This window comes from Peromyscus leucopus, chromosome 3 (genome assembly GCF_004664715.2).
Source record: "Peromyscus leucopus breed LL Stock chromosome 3, UCI_PerLeu_2.1, whole genome shotgun sequence".
Lineage (NCBI taxonomy): Eukaryota > Metazoa > Chordata > Mammalia > Rodentia > Cricetidae > Peromyscus > Peromyscus leucopus.
This window is the reverse complement of record NC_051065.1, coordinates 33,492,355-33,506,625: the sequence shown is the minus strand read 5'-3', so window position 1 is coordinate 33,506,625 and position 14,271 is coordinate 33,492,355. Positions and strand designations below refer to the sequence as shown.

Genomic DNA, 14,271 nt, shown 5'->3' with positions numbered 1-14,271 from the left:
TACAACTTTACAGTTTGCAGAAACAGTATTATTGGTTGTATGGCTTTGCAAGTGATTGAGCTTGTTCCCACCCCACCCCCCATTGTTTTGTCTCTCAAACAGAACTGCTAGTGAGTGGTGAGACCACAGACAGTACATATTCACTGCCTGGTCTCTGGAGAGTGGGTGCTCAATACAAATGTATTTGCTAAAATAGCATGGTAAATTGTGGCTTTTATAAATTTCATATTAAGACAAATTCAAAATATTTATTCATTGTAATATTAATAAGCTCATCATATATATCATACTTTTCCATAATAATCTATATGTTAAGATTAAAAAATCATTGCGATGTTTTACATATTTACAAATATCTTAAATTCTTGACTTATTTTGAGGGCCATTAAGAAAATATGTTCTCAGAAATAGACTGTTAGAAAAAAAGGGATCTTGGCTTGTTTGTTTGATTTTCAGTGTTTTTGAGATGGGTCTTACTATGTGGCCCTGAAATTTGCTCTGTAGTTGAGGCTGGCCTCCAACTTTGAGCAATCCACCTGCTTCTGTCTTCCTACATCCTGCGATAACAGGCTTCCACCTCTATCCCACTCTGCAAGACAGCATTGCTGTAATAGTCTTTTCCAATAATGTAACCATTGATAACTATAACTTATTAGTAATTTTTGATTATATGTGATTTTAAAATGTCAATAAACTTTTATATTTTATTATATTAAAAGTCAATATTCTACCTTGTACTTTGGATGAATTTATAATATTATAAACTGATTACTTAAAAAATATAATTTTAGGCATAAATTCTGCATCATCATTTATAAAACTCAAATCAATAATATCACCACAAAACTCACCAAATAATGCAGATCTGTATCAGGATGCTGCCATGCTTATAGTAGTAGATATAATTTCCTCCGAATCTGACTTTTGCTTACAAGCTTATATACTATGCAACAGTGATTTCAAGGAAAGGGCTCATAATCCATTTCTGGAAAATCTCTGCTGAGTGCCTAACCACGAGTGGGTGTGGTTTGTCCATCATTTGTTCAAATGAAATAGCACTTTTGAAAACAAAGGGAAGGCGGCACCTCTCAGGCTTCTTATTCAGTTGCACAGTGCTTTCCTTTGAGGAACTGGCTTACTCTAGAACATGGTAGGATTGGTTCCTTCATTGTGGAAGACTATCTCTCCTTTTCTAGATGAGCAGCGAGAAACTTAATAATTTTTACTGCTTCAATCAAAGATATTTTAAAGCAAAATTTGTTGTGGAGTATTACTTTATGTAAAGGTGTTACATTTATGTTGTGAAATATTTAACTTAACTATGTAAAGGTGTGTTACATTTGTTTATGTTGTGAAATATTACTTCAAGTATGTAAAGGTGTGTTGCATTTGTTTAACTTTGCCTCCTCAAGGCACCTGATTGGTCTAATAAAAAGCTGAACAACCAATAGCTAGGCAGAGGAGGAATCTAGATTGGAGAGAGAGAACAAGGGAGAAAGAGAGGGAGACTCCTGGGGCCAGGCAGGCACAGAGGAAGCAGGGAAGTAGGACATACAGAATGAAAGAAAGGTAAAAAGCCCTGAGGCAAAGCATAGATGAAGAGAAACAGATTAAAGTAAGTTCTAAGAGTAAGCGGGGCAAGCCTAAACTAAGGCCGAGCATTCATAACTAATAGTAAGTCTTGGTGTCATGATTTGGGGCCTGGTGGTCCAAGAATGCCTGCTACAAAACTGGCTCTTGCCCTTTGCAATCACCTTCCAGTAACTACTGCTGCTACTCTACAGACCAGCTGCTTGCATTGCTTCTGCTGTTACTATGAGTAGAGGGAGGCAAAAGAGAGCAAAGAGCATTTATTTCCCACTAAGAATATAGTTGGACTGGGCAGATTCTGTGAAAGGATTCTGGGACCAACAAGTTTTGCAAATCTTATTTAGAGAACTACAGTCCTGATTCAGAAATATAGGTCACATAAAGACAACAAATGTACATGAAGCTCATAAGTAAATCAAGCAGGCTCATCCAACCAATGGAAACAGCCAACATTCAGGACAAGGAATAAGTGGGAAACTTCTCAAGAGGAAAAGCAATCACCTAAACACAGAGCCCTTAGCAACGGAGCAGAAGTGAAAAAGGTTTGCTTTATAAACACTTTTTTAGCTGAAAAAGAAAAACAAATCTATAATCATTTTTCTTGAGGCCAACTTAAAAAGTTTTAAAAATTATGCTTCATATTTTAGATATAATAATCTTGCTATGGAAAACTTAGTTTAGAGGCAAAGTTTAGAAAGTTTCCAAATGCAAATGCATTGGACTGCTAAGAAAGCTAAGTCTGACTTGCCCACAAGGCTTTGCTGTTTCAGAAGTAAAGGTAGCCCTGAAGTCTAAAGACCTCTATATTGAATTGGAGTTATGATCTCACAAGCTAGAAGCCAAAAGCAAGATTTTAAAGGAACTAGATAAAAAAAAAATACCACAAATTATTATCCAAACCATATCTGGACTACCATTTTATTATCTAAAAACATTTCTGACTCAATTTTGTTGTTTTAATTGAAAAATCCTAAAATAAAGGCATTTAAAACGTTAAAGTGTAGAAAACTGAGATTCAAAGATGTCAGGGTCTCCCCAGAGGCTTCTGACTAGCAATAGGTTAACCCTGAGCAAGTGTGTCTTTAGATGACTAATCTGTGCCCTTTCTAACAGGAGACAAAAATGGATGAGAGAGATTCTGAAAGTGAACAGTTCTAACTCTTCTCCTGGGCCAGTAGTTGGAAATGTCCTTTGTTCCGTCCTGCTATGGCCAGGAATGCCAGAGAACCCTGGTTTCTCCTTAATGCTCCCTTTTCTAGGTGAACCTTGCCTGCCACCGCTTACTGCCACTGAACTCTAAATTGAGAGCAGTTTTGCCTTGTATCAGCACACAGAAAGGTTCTGTTGTTTGGACCAATCCATTAGACACCCCTCTCCCTGGGTATGGCTCATTTATGAATTAATCTAAAGTTATCATCTACCTTTTTGTTGTATAATAATGACAAAAGGTATTGTGTGATAGTGTGGACACTGAATGAGAATAGAAACAAAGGAGATAATTTAAACAATACATTGCTGAGAAACAATGAATGGGTTGCTGGTGGAGCCAGTTGTTGGACAATAAGAATGTATAGTGACAACTGAAAACCACACAGCATATTGTGCCAGATTCAAACATGCCATGACTGTGTGCCTTGCCAAACACTGAGTCTAATGGTTAAGAATCTGATGGATTCTGGTGTGGGTGCGGGAAGAGAAGGACTCAGTCTTCTTTAAGGGGCTGGCCACGGGGAGGTTTTTGACTATGTTCCAGTGAGTATATGGGCAACACAAATTGGACTTATTATCTTCTTTCTTCTTCCTCCTCCTCTTCTTCCCTTTTATTTGAGGTGGGGGGTGTGTCCCAAGGGTGGAGGGATGGACCTGGAAGGACTGGTGAGTGTGCTCACAGTTCATGATGTGAAATTCCCAAATAGTCAATAAAAATATTATGAAAAAAATAATCATAACTAGGCAGGACTTTTAAAAAATTTATTATTCTCTCACAAATTCCATCCCAGCTGCAGTTTTTCCCTCCCTCCAATCTTCCCTCTCCTCCTTCCTATTCCTCTTCTCCCCCAGATCCGCTCCTCTTCTGTTTCCCTTCAGAAAAGAGCAGGTCTCCCAGGGATAGTAACAGAACAAGGCAAAACAGGTCATAAGGTGGTGCAGGACTTTACTCTCTCCATGTGGAGGGGCTAGGAGTGGGGTGGGGTAAGGAGGGGTGGGTGGGTGTGGTCAGAAGGGTGTTCAGGCCTGCTTGGTTTGCATAGTGAGTTCCCAGATAGCCAGGGCTACACAGAAAGAACCTTTCTAAAACAAACAAACAACAACAACACACACACACACACACACACACACACACACACACAGAACCTATGAAAGGGGGCTTAAGAGATGGCCCAATGTTTAAGAGAAAGTGGTGGTTTGAATAAAGAACGCCTCCAGTAGGCTTATATATTTGAAATCCTAGTCACCAGAGAGTGGCATTGTTTGAGGAGGATTAGGCAGTATGGCCTTGCCTTGTTGAAATGGCTGTTGTGGTAGTATTGTGTTCCCCAAAATATTGTGTACTCTAATAAATTTATCTGGGGTCAGAGAACAGACAGCCACTAGATACAAAGGCTAGAAAATGGTGGCACTCACACCTTTAATCCTAGCATTCCAGAGATAGAAATCCCTCTGGATCTCTGTGAGTTCAAGGCCACATTGGAAATAGCCAAGCATGGTGACACACGCCTTTAATCCCAGAAAGCCAGCCTTTAATCCCAGGGAGTGGTGGTAGAAAGCAGAAAGATATATAAGGTGTGAGGACCAGAAACTAGAAGATTTTGACTGGTTAAGCATTCAGGCTTTTGAGCAGTAATTCAGCTGAGACCCATTCCGGATGAGGACTCAGAGGCCTCCAGTCTGAGGAGACAAGACCAGCTGAGGATCCGGCGAGGTGAGATAGCTGTGGCTTGTTCTGTCTCTCTGATCTACCAGCATGGACCCCAATAACTCGCCTCAGGTTTGATTTTATTAATAAGAACTTTTAATATTCATGCTACAGGCTGTAGCTTTGTTGGAGGAAGTATGTCACTGGGCGTGGCCTGAGAGGTTTAAAAAAAGGTCTGACACACCAGACCCAGGGCGTCTCCCCCTGCCACCCATATCTGACTGTTGCAAGGTCCATTCTCAAGCTGCCTACAGATCGGAATGTCACTCTCCGCTCCTGCTCTAGTGCCATGCATGTCACCATGTCCCCTGCCATGTTGATAATGGACTGAGCCCCTGAAATGGTGAGAAAAACCCCATTTAAATGCTTTCTTTCTAAGAGTTTGCTGGGTTGGTCATGTGTCATAGCAATAGAAGTGACTTGTATAGGACCTGGATTCAGCTACCAGCACCCACACAACAGATTATAACCATCTGTAACTCTAATTCCAGGGGATCCAGCACCCTCTTCTGGCCTTTCAGGACACCAGGCATGCACACAGTGCACATAACTACATGTAGGAAAAACATTCATTTACATAAGTAAAAATAAATCTTAAAAAAAAAAAAAAATCCCCAGAAGTGAAACTGGGGGACAGTTGATGTTAAGAATGGAGAATTATCTGTTGTTAATAAGAGACTAGCATCACTGAGGCAAATTTTTCCAAGAAATATTTCCTTAGGGGCAGTATGCAGATGCTATGGTGCACCAGGGCAAGGCCATAGCTCAAGCTGGCAAATAAAGTTGGCAATTGATATGAGTCTCCCATATGCAGGCACAAAGGGGTCATGGAGATAAGCTGAGGCTTGGCCCTATGTGTCAGGGTTAGAGTCTCCCTGAAGAGAGACCAGGAAAGGCCATTGGTGAAGTTGGAGCCTCAGTTGAAGTAAAAATCCTAAATCTGGAAGGATCATGGAAAAAAGCTGAGCCTTGACACCATGTGATAGGGTTGGATTTCCTGCAGATTTCAGGGAAGACCACTGATGAAGGCTTAACCATAGTTACAGCAAAGAATATAGTATATTGGAAATGTCATGATCATAGAATGACCACCAAGGACACTGGAAGGTGTGGAGTGGAGCTGGCCTGAGCCTACCAGATAAGATGCATGTGCTGTGGATGGTAGAGCCAGAGAAGTGGGGCTGCCCAAGTCCTTTGGATCCCAGACGATCTTTAAGTGAGTCCAAGATGATGAACATTGAACTACAGGGTTTGATTTGCACTTCTAGATATTGCCTTTGCTTTCATTTATTTTTAATTGTGCCTAGAATCTTCTCTTTTAGAATAAGAAAGTATATAATTTGGGTTTTGATTTTATAAAGGCCCACAGTTAGGAGATTTTGGAGTTTTATAGAGATCATGGACTTGCTGAAAAATTTAACGACAGTGTAACTTTTAAAGTTATACTATTTTTTTATATTGTTATGTTATCATGAGACTTGGGGATAAAAATAAAGGGAAGGTTATAGTTTAATAATCATGCATTTGTGTCAAGGTGACAAGGGTTAAATTATGCTAGTTAGTTTTTGTCAACTTAACACAAATTAGAATCACTTGGGAAGAGGAAACATTAGTTGAAGACTCATCTCAATCAGATGGTCTGGGCATTTCTGTGGTGCATTTTTGTTATTAATAATTAATATGGGAGGGCCCTGCCCACTGTGGGTAGTCCCACTCCTGGGCAGGTGCTTGGGTGCCCTGCCTGCAGGGCTACAATGTAGTTCTAGACCACCCTAAGGACAGAATGATAGACAGGAGATACAAGGAAATACACCAAGTCTAGATTCTGATCAAGGTGTAACTTTATTTCTCTCCAGGAGGGTTTATATAGTTCCTGCAGGGTGGGGGGAGCAAGAAGCTGTCATCTACATAAGGTGGGGCAAGCTAACAGGATGTTTGTATAGGATGTTTACAGGGAGAGAGGGTCAAGGGCTCTGACTCAATGTCCTGTTGCTAGACAACCTTACTGTAAGATAATCTAGTTCCCTGTCTTATGGGGGGTCTGTATTTTTCCACTAACTAGAGATTCTATCCTTGTCCCTGACACTTGGGTTATCTAAAAAAGCAAGCTGAGCAGTCACAGCAAGCAAGTAAGTAGCACTCCTCCATGACCTCTGTTTCAGTTCCTGCCTTTAGGGTCCTTCTTGAGCTCTTGTTCTGACTTCCTTTAAAGACAGACTATGATATGGAAGCACAATCAAAATAACTCCTTCTTTCTCCAAGTTGCTTTTGGGCATGGTGTTTTATCAGAACAACAGAAAGCAAACTAGGATAGTAGATAATGAAGGCATGAAGATCTGAGTTAGCTTTCCAGAACCACATAAAGAATGACGACATGGAGAGGAGATTGGTGGATTCTCGAGGCTTACTGGTCAAAGAGCCTAGCCTATTGACTAAGTTCCAAACCAATGTGAGTCTCTGCCTTAAAAAACCAAGGTGGATGGCTTTCAAGGAGCAACATTCTCCATGGCTGACTCCTAGTCTCTGCAGGCACAAATATATGTGCACACATACATGAACACAGTTATTATGGTTTTTAAAAATGATACTCATATATTCTTAGATTCTCTAGTTACCAAGTATTTACTCATCTTACAGTGTACAGCACAAGGGATTCAATACTGAACGTCAAAGAGTAATTCAAATGGACACATAGTGGTTCTGTGAAGTAAACTGAATAAATGAAAAGTGACTAAATCTTTGGTAAGAGAAATGAAAAATTGCATGAAGATATCAGGAGGACACATGATAGAGTGATGGCTGGAATTTCCCAAGCTGATGTTGAGGTTTAGGATTTAATGGGGTTTGTGTATACATAGTGAAAAATGCAAAAGAGAATGAGTGGAAGAAAGACTAGGCATGGGGAACCTTTTAAAATAGGGCAATATAGCAAGTGACTCAGACTCTGAGGCCCATGAGGTCTGTGCTAGGATGAGTCACATCTACTACTGTGGAACTAGTCACATCTACTGCGGAACTAGTCACATCTGCTGCTGAACTAGTCACATCTACTGCTGAACTAGTCACATCTACTGCTGAACTAGTCACATCTACTGCGGAACTAGTCACATCTACTGCGGAACTAGTCACATCTGCTGCTGAACTAGTCACATCTACTGCTGAACTAGTCACATCTACTGCGGAACTAGTCACATCTGCTGCTGAACAAGTCACATCTACTGCTGAACTAGTCACATCTACTGCTGAACTAGTCATCACATCTACTGCTGAACTAGTCACATCTACTGCTGTAGTATTCCACAGACTGTGTCCCAGTGAGCATCAAATGTCAACTTGACACAGATAGAGTCCCTTAAGAAGGGAATCTCAGTTGAGGGATTGCATAGATCAGTTTGGCCTGTGGGCATGTCTATGGATTTCTGTTTTGATGGTTAACCGATGCACGAAGGTTCATCCCACTGTGGGTGGGACCATTCCCTGGGCAAATGGTCTTGTGCTGTATAAAAAAGGTAGATAGGCAAGCTCTTGTGAGCTAGCCACCAGTGTTCTTCCATGATTTCTCTCTCATGTTCCAGCTTGAATTCCTGCCCATTCTTCCCTCAATAACAGACTGTACTTGGAATTGTAATCTAAATAAACCCATTCCTCTCCTAAATTGCTTTTGGGCAGAGTGTTTTAAGTCAGCAACAGAAACCAAACCAGAACAGATAGTATAGCTACCAGAAACACTACATGAGAAAATGAGACTTTCTCTACTTCAATGAATAGGCAGCCAGTCTGTAAGCTCCTAGTTCCCAGTAAAGGGAACCACAATAGAACTCTGAACCCTGGAGACAGAGCACTTGAAAGCTGTGGAATACAACCCAGATTACCACTATATAATGCAGAGTCACTAGTTAGTAAGTAGCCATTGAGAAAGATGCCTTCAGTTTACTAACTCTTCTAGTCACAGAATAGAAACAGGATTGGAAAGCAGGAGCAAATGGGGGAAAGTGAGACCCTCTCAGATGCAGCTATAAGCACAAACAGGCCTTGGCCTGCACTGGGGCCAAATAGCTAGAGAATGACAGAAATATGCATGGGTCCTAAGATAGACCTGAAAAGACTTGGGGATCAATTAGTAGTAAGACATCAACAAATGGGAGCAGGTCAGGACAACTGCCATGGCTCAAGATTGTACACTGAAAAAATACTATTTTCTTCAGAAAAGCAACACAAGAAGAGCTTTCCAAGTGGGACAAATATTTACAAGACACTGAATTGGAAGCACATTGAAGAAACATTCCTGTTAGGCTTTCATGACACATGAATGTCTTATGTGGAAATATGAGGGTGGACAAAGTCTGGAAAGACATCTGTTTGGTTCTCTATTGCAATGTCAACAGGCCACTTGCATTTGTTGTTTCTAGCAGTTAGGACTGTCATGTTAGATTTGGGAGACATCACTCCAACTTGTAGGCAAGAATTGATGCATGGCTCGTGGCCTGAAGATGGACTCACATAAGGAAAGAGCTCAGGTAGGCTCAGTTCCCAGCAACTTCTCTGTGGTAGAAGAAATGAAGTTCATGAAAGAATCCTGCATTGGGCAGGGCTGAGAAAATCAAAACTGTGTAACATCATGGGAGAGATGGCAAAAAGGGTGGAGGAGATGATTCCCTCCACAGCACAGTGAGGGAGGGACTCCCAAAGCCAACCACCAGCTTTCTTAATGTGGCTTTTTCAAAATGTTACAAATACTACCAATTTTCAAATAGAGGCAGAATTTAGCAATTTTCATATGCAAAATAAAAGATTAACTCTGAACAACTTTAGGAACCCTTTTTAGGTTCTTCAAAAAATTTCTGGACAAAATGCAACTGAAAACATAATAATGGAATCTTCTATTTCTATTTTCTTGAACAATTTAGCCTGAATTAATAGGAAGTATATTTATTTTGATACTGTATACTGCCTACTAAAGATGGGGCCCCAAAATAAGGAAAAAATAAAGAAAAGAATTAACTAGTTTCAAGTAGTCAAATAGAGGTTGAATAAAGATATGCATTGCGGATAGTGATTACATGAGAGAAATAAACTTGATTAGTAAGATATGTTCATATGAAAATTATGGGATAAGGTTGGGCATCAATCACTAAGCACACTTGGACTCTCAGAGTTGGAAGGAGGTAATCGACAGATGCTAGGAGCTTGCTAGTTAGCCAGTCTAGCTGAATTTGCAAGCTTCAGAATCAATGAGATACCCTACCTCTGGGGAACAAGGTGGAGAGCAATAATAGCAGGGAAAGATCTTTGGCTCTATGGGTACACAGACTTCCATACCCACATACAAACACACACATACATGACACACAAATTACATGAGGTAATGTTACTACATACATCACACACACACACACACACACACACACACACACACACACACACACACACACACTGTGAGGCAATGTATTTTCCTCCCCATAGCTAGACAAAACACCAAAATGAAAACAAACCAAGAGGAGAAAGGTGCTTTTGACCCCTACTGTCATGAAGAAGCACGGTGGTGAATCCTCTGTTTGAGAAAAAGACATTGGACATCCAATGCCAAAGAGACCTCATCCACTTTGTCAATGGCCTTAACACAATAAACTGCCACTCCAAAGGCCTATCTTGTATAAGCAGTTCCAAGAACCCCATGAAGTTCACCAAGGCCTTAGACGGTCAGCTTGCCAGCTGCTTAAGGTTGCCCACACACAGGCCAGAGACCGAGTGGCAGAAGAAACAGGCTGTGGATTCGCACTGAGAGGAAAGCTGCTGGCAAAGGGAACGCCCTCGAGAGACCACCTGTTCTTTGATCAAGGTCAATGTCATCACGACTTTGTGGAGCACAAACAATCTCAGCTGGCATTAGTTGCACGTTTTGCAAACCTTATAAAGCTGCCTGCCGTGTTACATGATATAGATAAGGGTCCCCTAGTGCAGCATCAAGGTCAGGCTGGGCAGCTGGTCCACAGGAAGACGCGCAGCACCATTGCCTCTCACAGGTGACCTCAGAAGACAAACGTGCTCCGGCTAAGCTAGTGAAAGCAATCAGGACCAAGAACAATGGCAGATAAACCAATCTGGGGAGATAATGCCCTGGGTCCAAAATCAGTGGGTGGCACTGTCAACCTCAAAAAAGCAAAAGCCAAAGACTTATAACCAAACTAGGTAGCATGTTACATGTACACTGCTGAGTTTTCTATATCGAAATATAATAAAAAATTATCCTTTAATAAAAACCTACCATCTAGAAATCTGTGTTAAGTATATAAAAATTTGAGCTGAAAACATTCCATACTTAGGTGTGTGGGCTTACACATATGTATATATCTGTACATATGCTCCCAAGATAATTATATGCATATGTGGAGTACCTTTGTGCTTATATGTGTATGCTATACAACCTCCAGTAGACAGTTCTCCATTATTGGATGCATTGTTTGCTCCAGAAGACCAAAGCCCCTCTGTCCTACCTGCCATTATGCACCTGAGTTCGCACACTGCTCCATCTATAGCAATTGCCCCCCCCAGTATTAAAACAAACAGCAGTTATCTGAATGAATATAGAGAGAGGCTATTGGAAGCTTAAAAGTCACTGTCCCTTTGGTTCCACAATTGTACACAGAATGAGCCTAGGGTAACCTTGACCCCAATTAAAGAGTTTTTGAAGGACTTAGCCAACAATATGAGTTATTACAGAAGAAATCAGAACAACAAAACCAACCTTGGCGCTATGAAGGTATAGCCAGATTCTTCAAAATTGTCTGGCTTCAGGGTTTCTGAATCTGAAAATTTAATGATATAAGATTAGATAAACAATATAGAGCATATGCTTCAAGGGTCTAGGGCAACATGATGACATTGTAAAGAGCACCTAGTAAGAAAAATTTAAACAGACTGTTTACATCTTAAACTTGAAACAAATTAACTGTCAAGATTCTCAATGCTTCCCAATATAATAAGATCATAATCTGGGTAAGCTTCACTAGACAGTTATAGCAATAATTACATATAAAATGCTATTTATATTCCTCATCTAATATACTTACATATCTTAAGATATTAATACATATATTACAGCAAGTGTTTTATTTAAAATATCAATGAAGAAATTTATCAACATTATGATAAAATGTTTTGAGTGAACTCAGTCATGCATTTGGTGAGGTAATACGAATCTTTATATTAGGTATGAATTAGTAGGTGGAAAGATGAAAAAAGAAACATGATATTAAGTCTACAAAAAAATAAAACCAACTTGAGCATGACAGGTTGCGTGAGCAAACCCAGGCACACCCGCCCTGGTCTGCTGCCAGCTCTCGGGTAGTCATGGAGGCAGTTCTAGCAATGTGAAGCACAGAGGGCAATACCCAGGAGGAATGGAAATACTAGCGAAAATGCTGTGGACTAAACAGAAAGAAAGTGAGCAACAAGAAAATACTTGCCCTTCATTTTTCCCTTTTTTGCTGTAAATCCATCAGAAAGAGAAAGCAGGGAAACAAAAAAGAAGAGGGTAAAGTAAAGGGGTCACAAGCAATATTTTATTCAATGACCGTGAATAAAAATATTGTGCATAGATCAAAGGTCCATTCATGTACAGCTGTAGTTTGGGAAAAACCATGTATTTTGAAGGGTTCTGTTCTGTCAATTTTACTCTCTCCCCTCTCTGTACTGTGGTTATTTCAAGGGTCTGTTTTTGCAAAGTGGTTGATGCAGGTGCAGTACCAATGACGCCAGCTCCGAACAGAAGCACTGACCAATGAGCAAAGACTCACTAGTTACCCCTCCTCCGTCACAGAGAAACTAGCTAGACATGCAAAGGCGCTGGTAAAAGACCATCATACCCATGGAGTGAAAGTGCAAATGTATACTTCCACAGTGCAGAAGTGTCTCGCACTGCTACAAACAGCAAGGACAGGCAGAGAAAAGATGGAACTAGTAAAAGATATATATATGTATTTTTTTTCTTGAATCCTAACAGAAAAAAAATTTAGGTTGCTAATAACCATTGAGCGGTGAGCAAAAAGTATGATGGTCATTTTGCTTAACTAAATCTAGCCATCAAAAACAAAATAAAACTTAAAAATGACTTGAAATAGGCATTGATGTTATTTACTCCACATTACAAAGGATGCTTAAAAGTGAGTTTATTTGCGTTACTGAGACATTAATTGGATTATAAAAAGAAAGATGACTGCCAAGCCCATTATTCTAGCCAAATGCAAAAAAGACAGACGAGAGAAAGAAAAGGAAAGATAAGAAAAGGAAGAGCTTTGCTAGCACAGCGCCATGAGCAGAGAGCATGTTGGTATTAGCATGGGAAACATTTTACATCAGTTCACAGACCCTTAAAACGACAGGCACAGAGCACACACACTGCAATGATTCTCTGAGCACATAGCAAGGCAGCAAAGGGGGGTGGGACTGCCAGGGAGACTGGAGTACCTGCTCATATTCTAGCCATGTAGAATATTTCTTGTTCCTTGCATGTTTGGAATGGGTTAGAATCATTGCTGTAGATCTGATAATAGTACCTACTAAAATGCATAAGCCTTGGGCATTCCAAAATCTAGGTATAAACATCTGACACTAGGAGGTAACAAGTAGATCCTGAAGTTGCTTTCACAGTACTTACATCTGGCCTGAGTTATTGTCTCTTCTAGTTTGGCTTTTATATAGTAAAAACTGTAGGTTGGCAATACCAAGGCCAAACTGCAATAGAAACAAGAGAAGCATAAACACAAACAAACAAAATGAAACATAACTTAAAAAAAAAAAAGACATCAAGTTCATGGGAAAATCCGGAGATCTTCCTCATGCGAAGGAGAGGACATGTTACTTTGACAAGAAAATGCATTCAACAAATAGAATTCTTGATCTCCACCTTGCCCAACAGTGTCATCCAGCTCTCTACAGGGCAGGGAATTAAGAGGCAAGGAGGTAATAAGCTACCTAATATAGCCATAAAGTAGCTGAGGAGGAGTGCCTTGAATCCCTGCTCTATTTCCAGGTAGTTCCATTCTGTACTCCAGATTTTGACAAAAAAAAAAAAAAAAAAAAAAAAAAAGAAGGAAAATAGGCTTTAAATTTAAACAAAGTAAATAACAGACCAGCTGCATACACATTCTTAATTATAAATAATGTTGAATGCTTTGAACAAAACTTAATTAAAAACTCAAAATGAAAGAATAACCATTGCTACCACTGCACAATGCACAAAGATATCAAAAATTCACAATTTGGAGGGATTAAATACCTACTGTTTCAAAACTCCGGTCCTAAGGCAAGATCCCTGTGTCTCCATGTGGATGAACTCTGACCCTTTATAGACATTGTTGATTCATTCATATGCACTTGAACAACTTACTGCACAACTGATTGACTGTGGACATGCCATATGACCGAGCACATTATTATTAAAGAGGAAGGATTTCTGGAGGTTAATAATGTGTAAGAGTCTTGAGGCTTATGTAGTCTAACCAAAGTACAGTTCCACTATAATCTTAGGTCAACTCAGAATGTCTTCATCACAAAGAGTGTTAGGCAAGCCTGTAACCCACCTTGTTTGAATGATGGCCCACAAGAAGCTGTCAGATAGGTAACTTTACATTTTTAAATTTCTAATTCTTAGAATACCTGATGAATATATTAGAGCTTTTAATTCAGATTAGGCAGTAGTCAGAAGTAAACTTATTTTCTTCCTTTAGCTAATATACCCATGTAAGACATAGAAATGATAGTTT

At 39.9% G+C, this 14,271-nt stretch overlaps 1 protein-coding gene across 4 annotated transcripts in view; it reads right to left on the bottom strand.

The window, feature by feature from the left end:
* Positions 1-14,271, bottom strand: part of Cacna2d1 (calcium voltage-gated channel auxiliary subunit alpha2delta 1) — a 432,593-nt gene that overhangs the window by 27,042 nt on the left and 391,280 nt on the right. For 2 of the 4 annotated variants that reach the window (XM_028862005.2, XM_037203555.1), the window contains 3 exons: positions 13,164-13,240; positions 11,974-11,994; positions 11,253-11,313 (listed from right to left, as the gene is read on the bottom strand). In XM_028862005.2, coding sequence (XP_028717838.1) covers positions 11,253-11,313; positions 11,974-11,994; positions 13,164-13,240 — 159 coding nt within the window. The remainder of the gene's footprint in view (positions 1-11,252; positions 11,314-11,973; positions 11,995-13,163; positions 13,241-14,271) is intronic. The other 2 variants (XM_037203556.1, XM_028862012.2) reach the window with 1 other exon arrangement.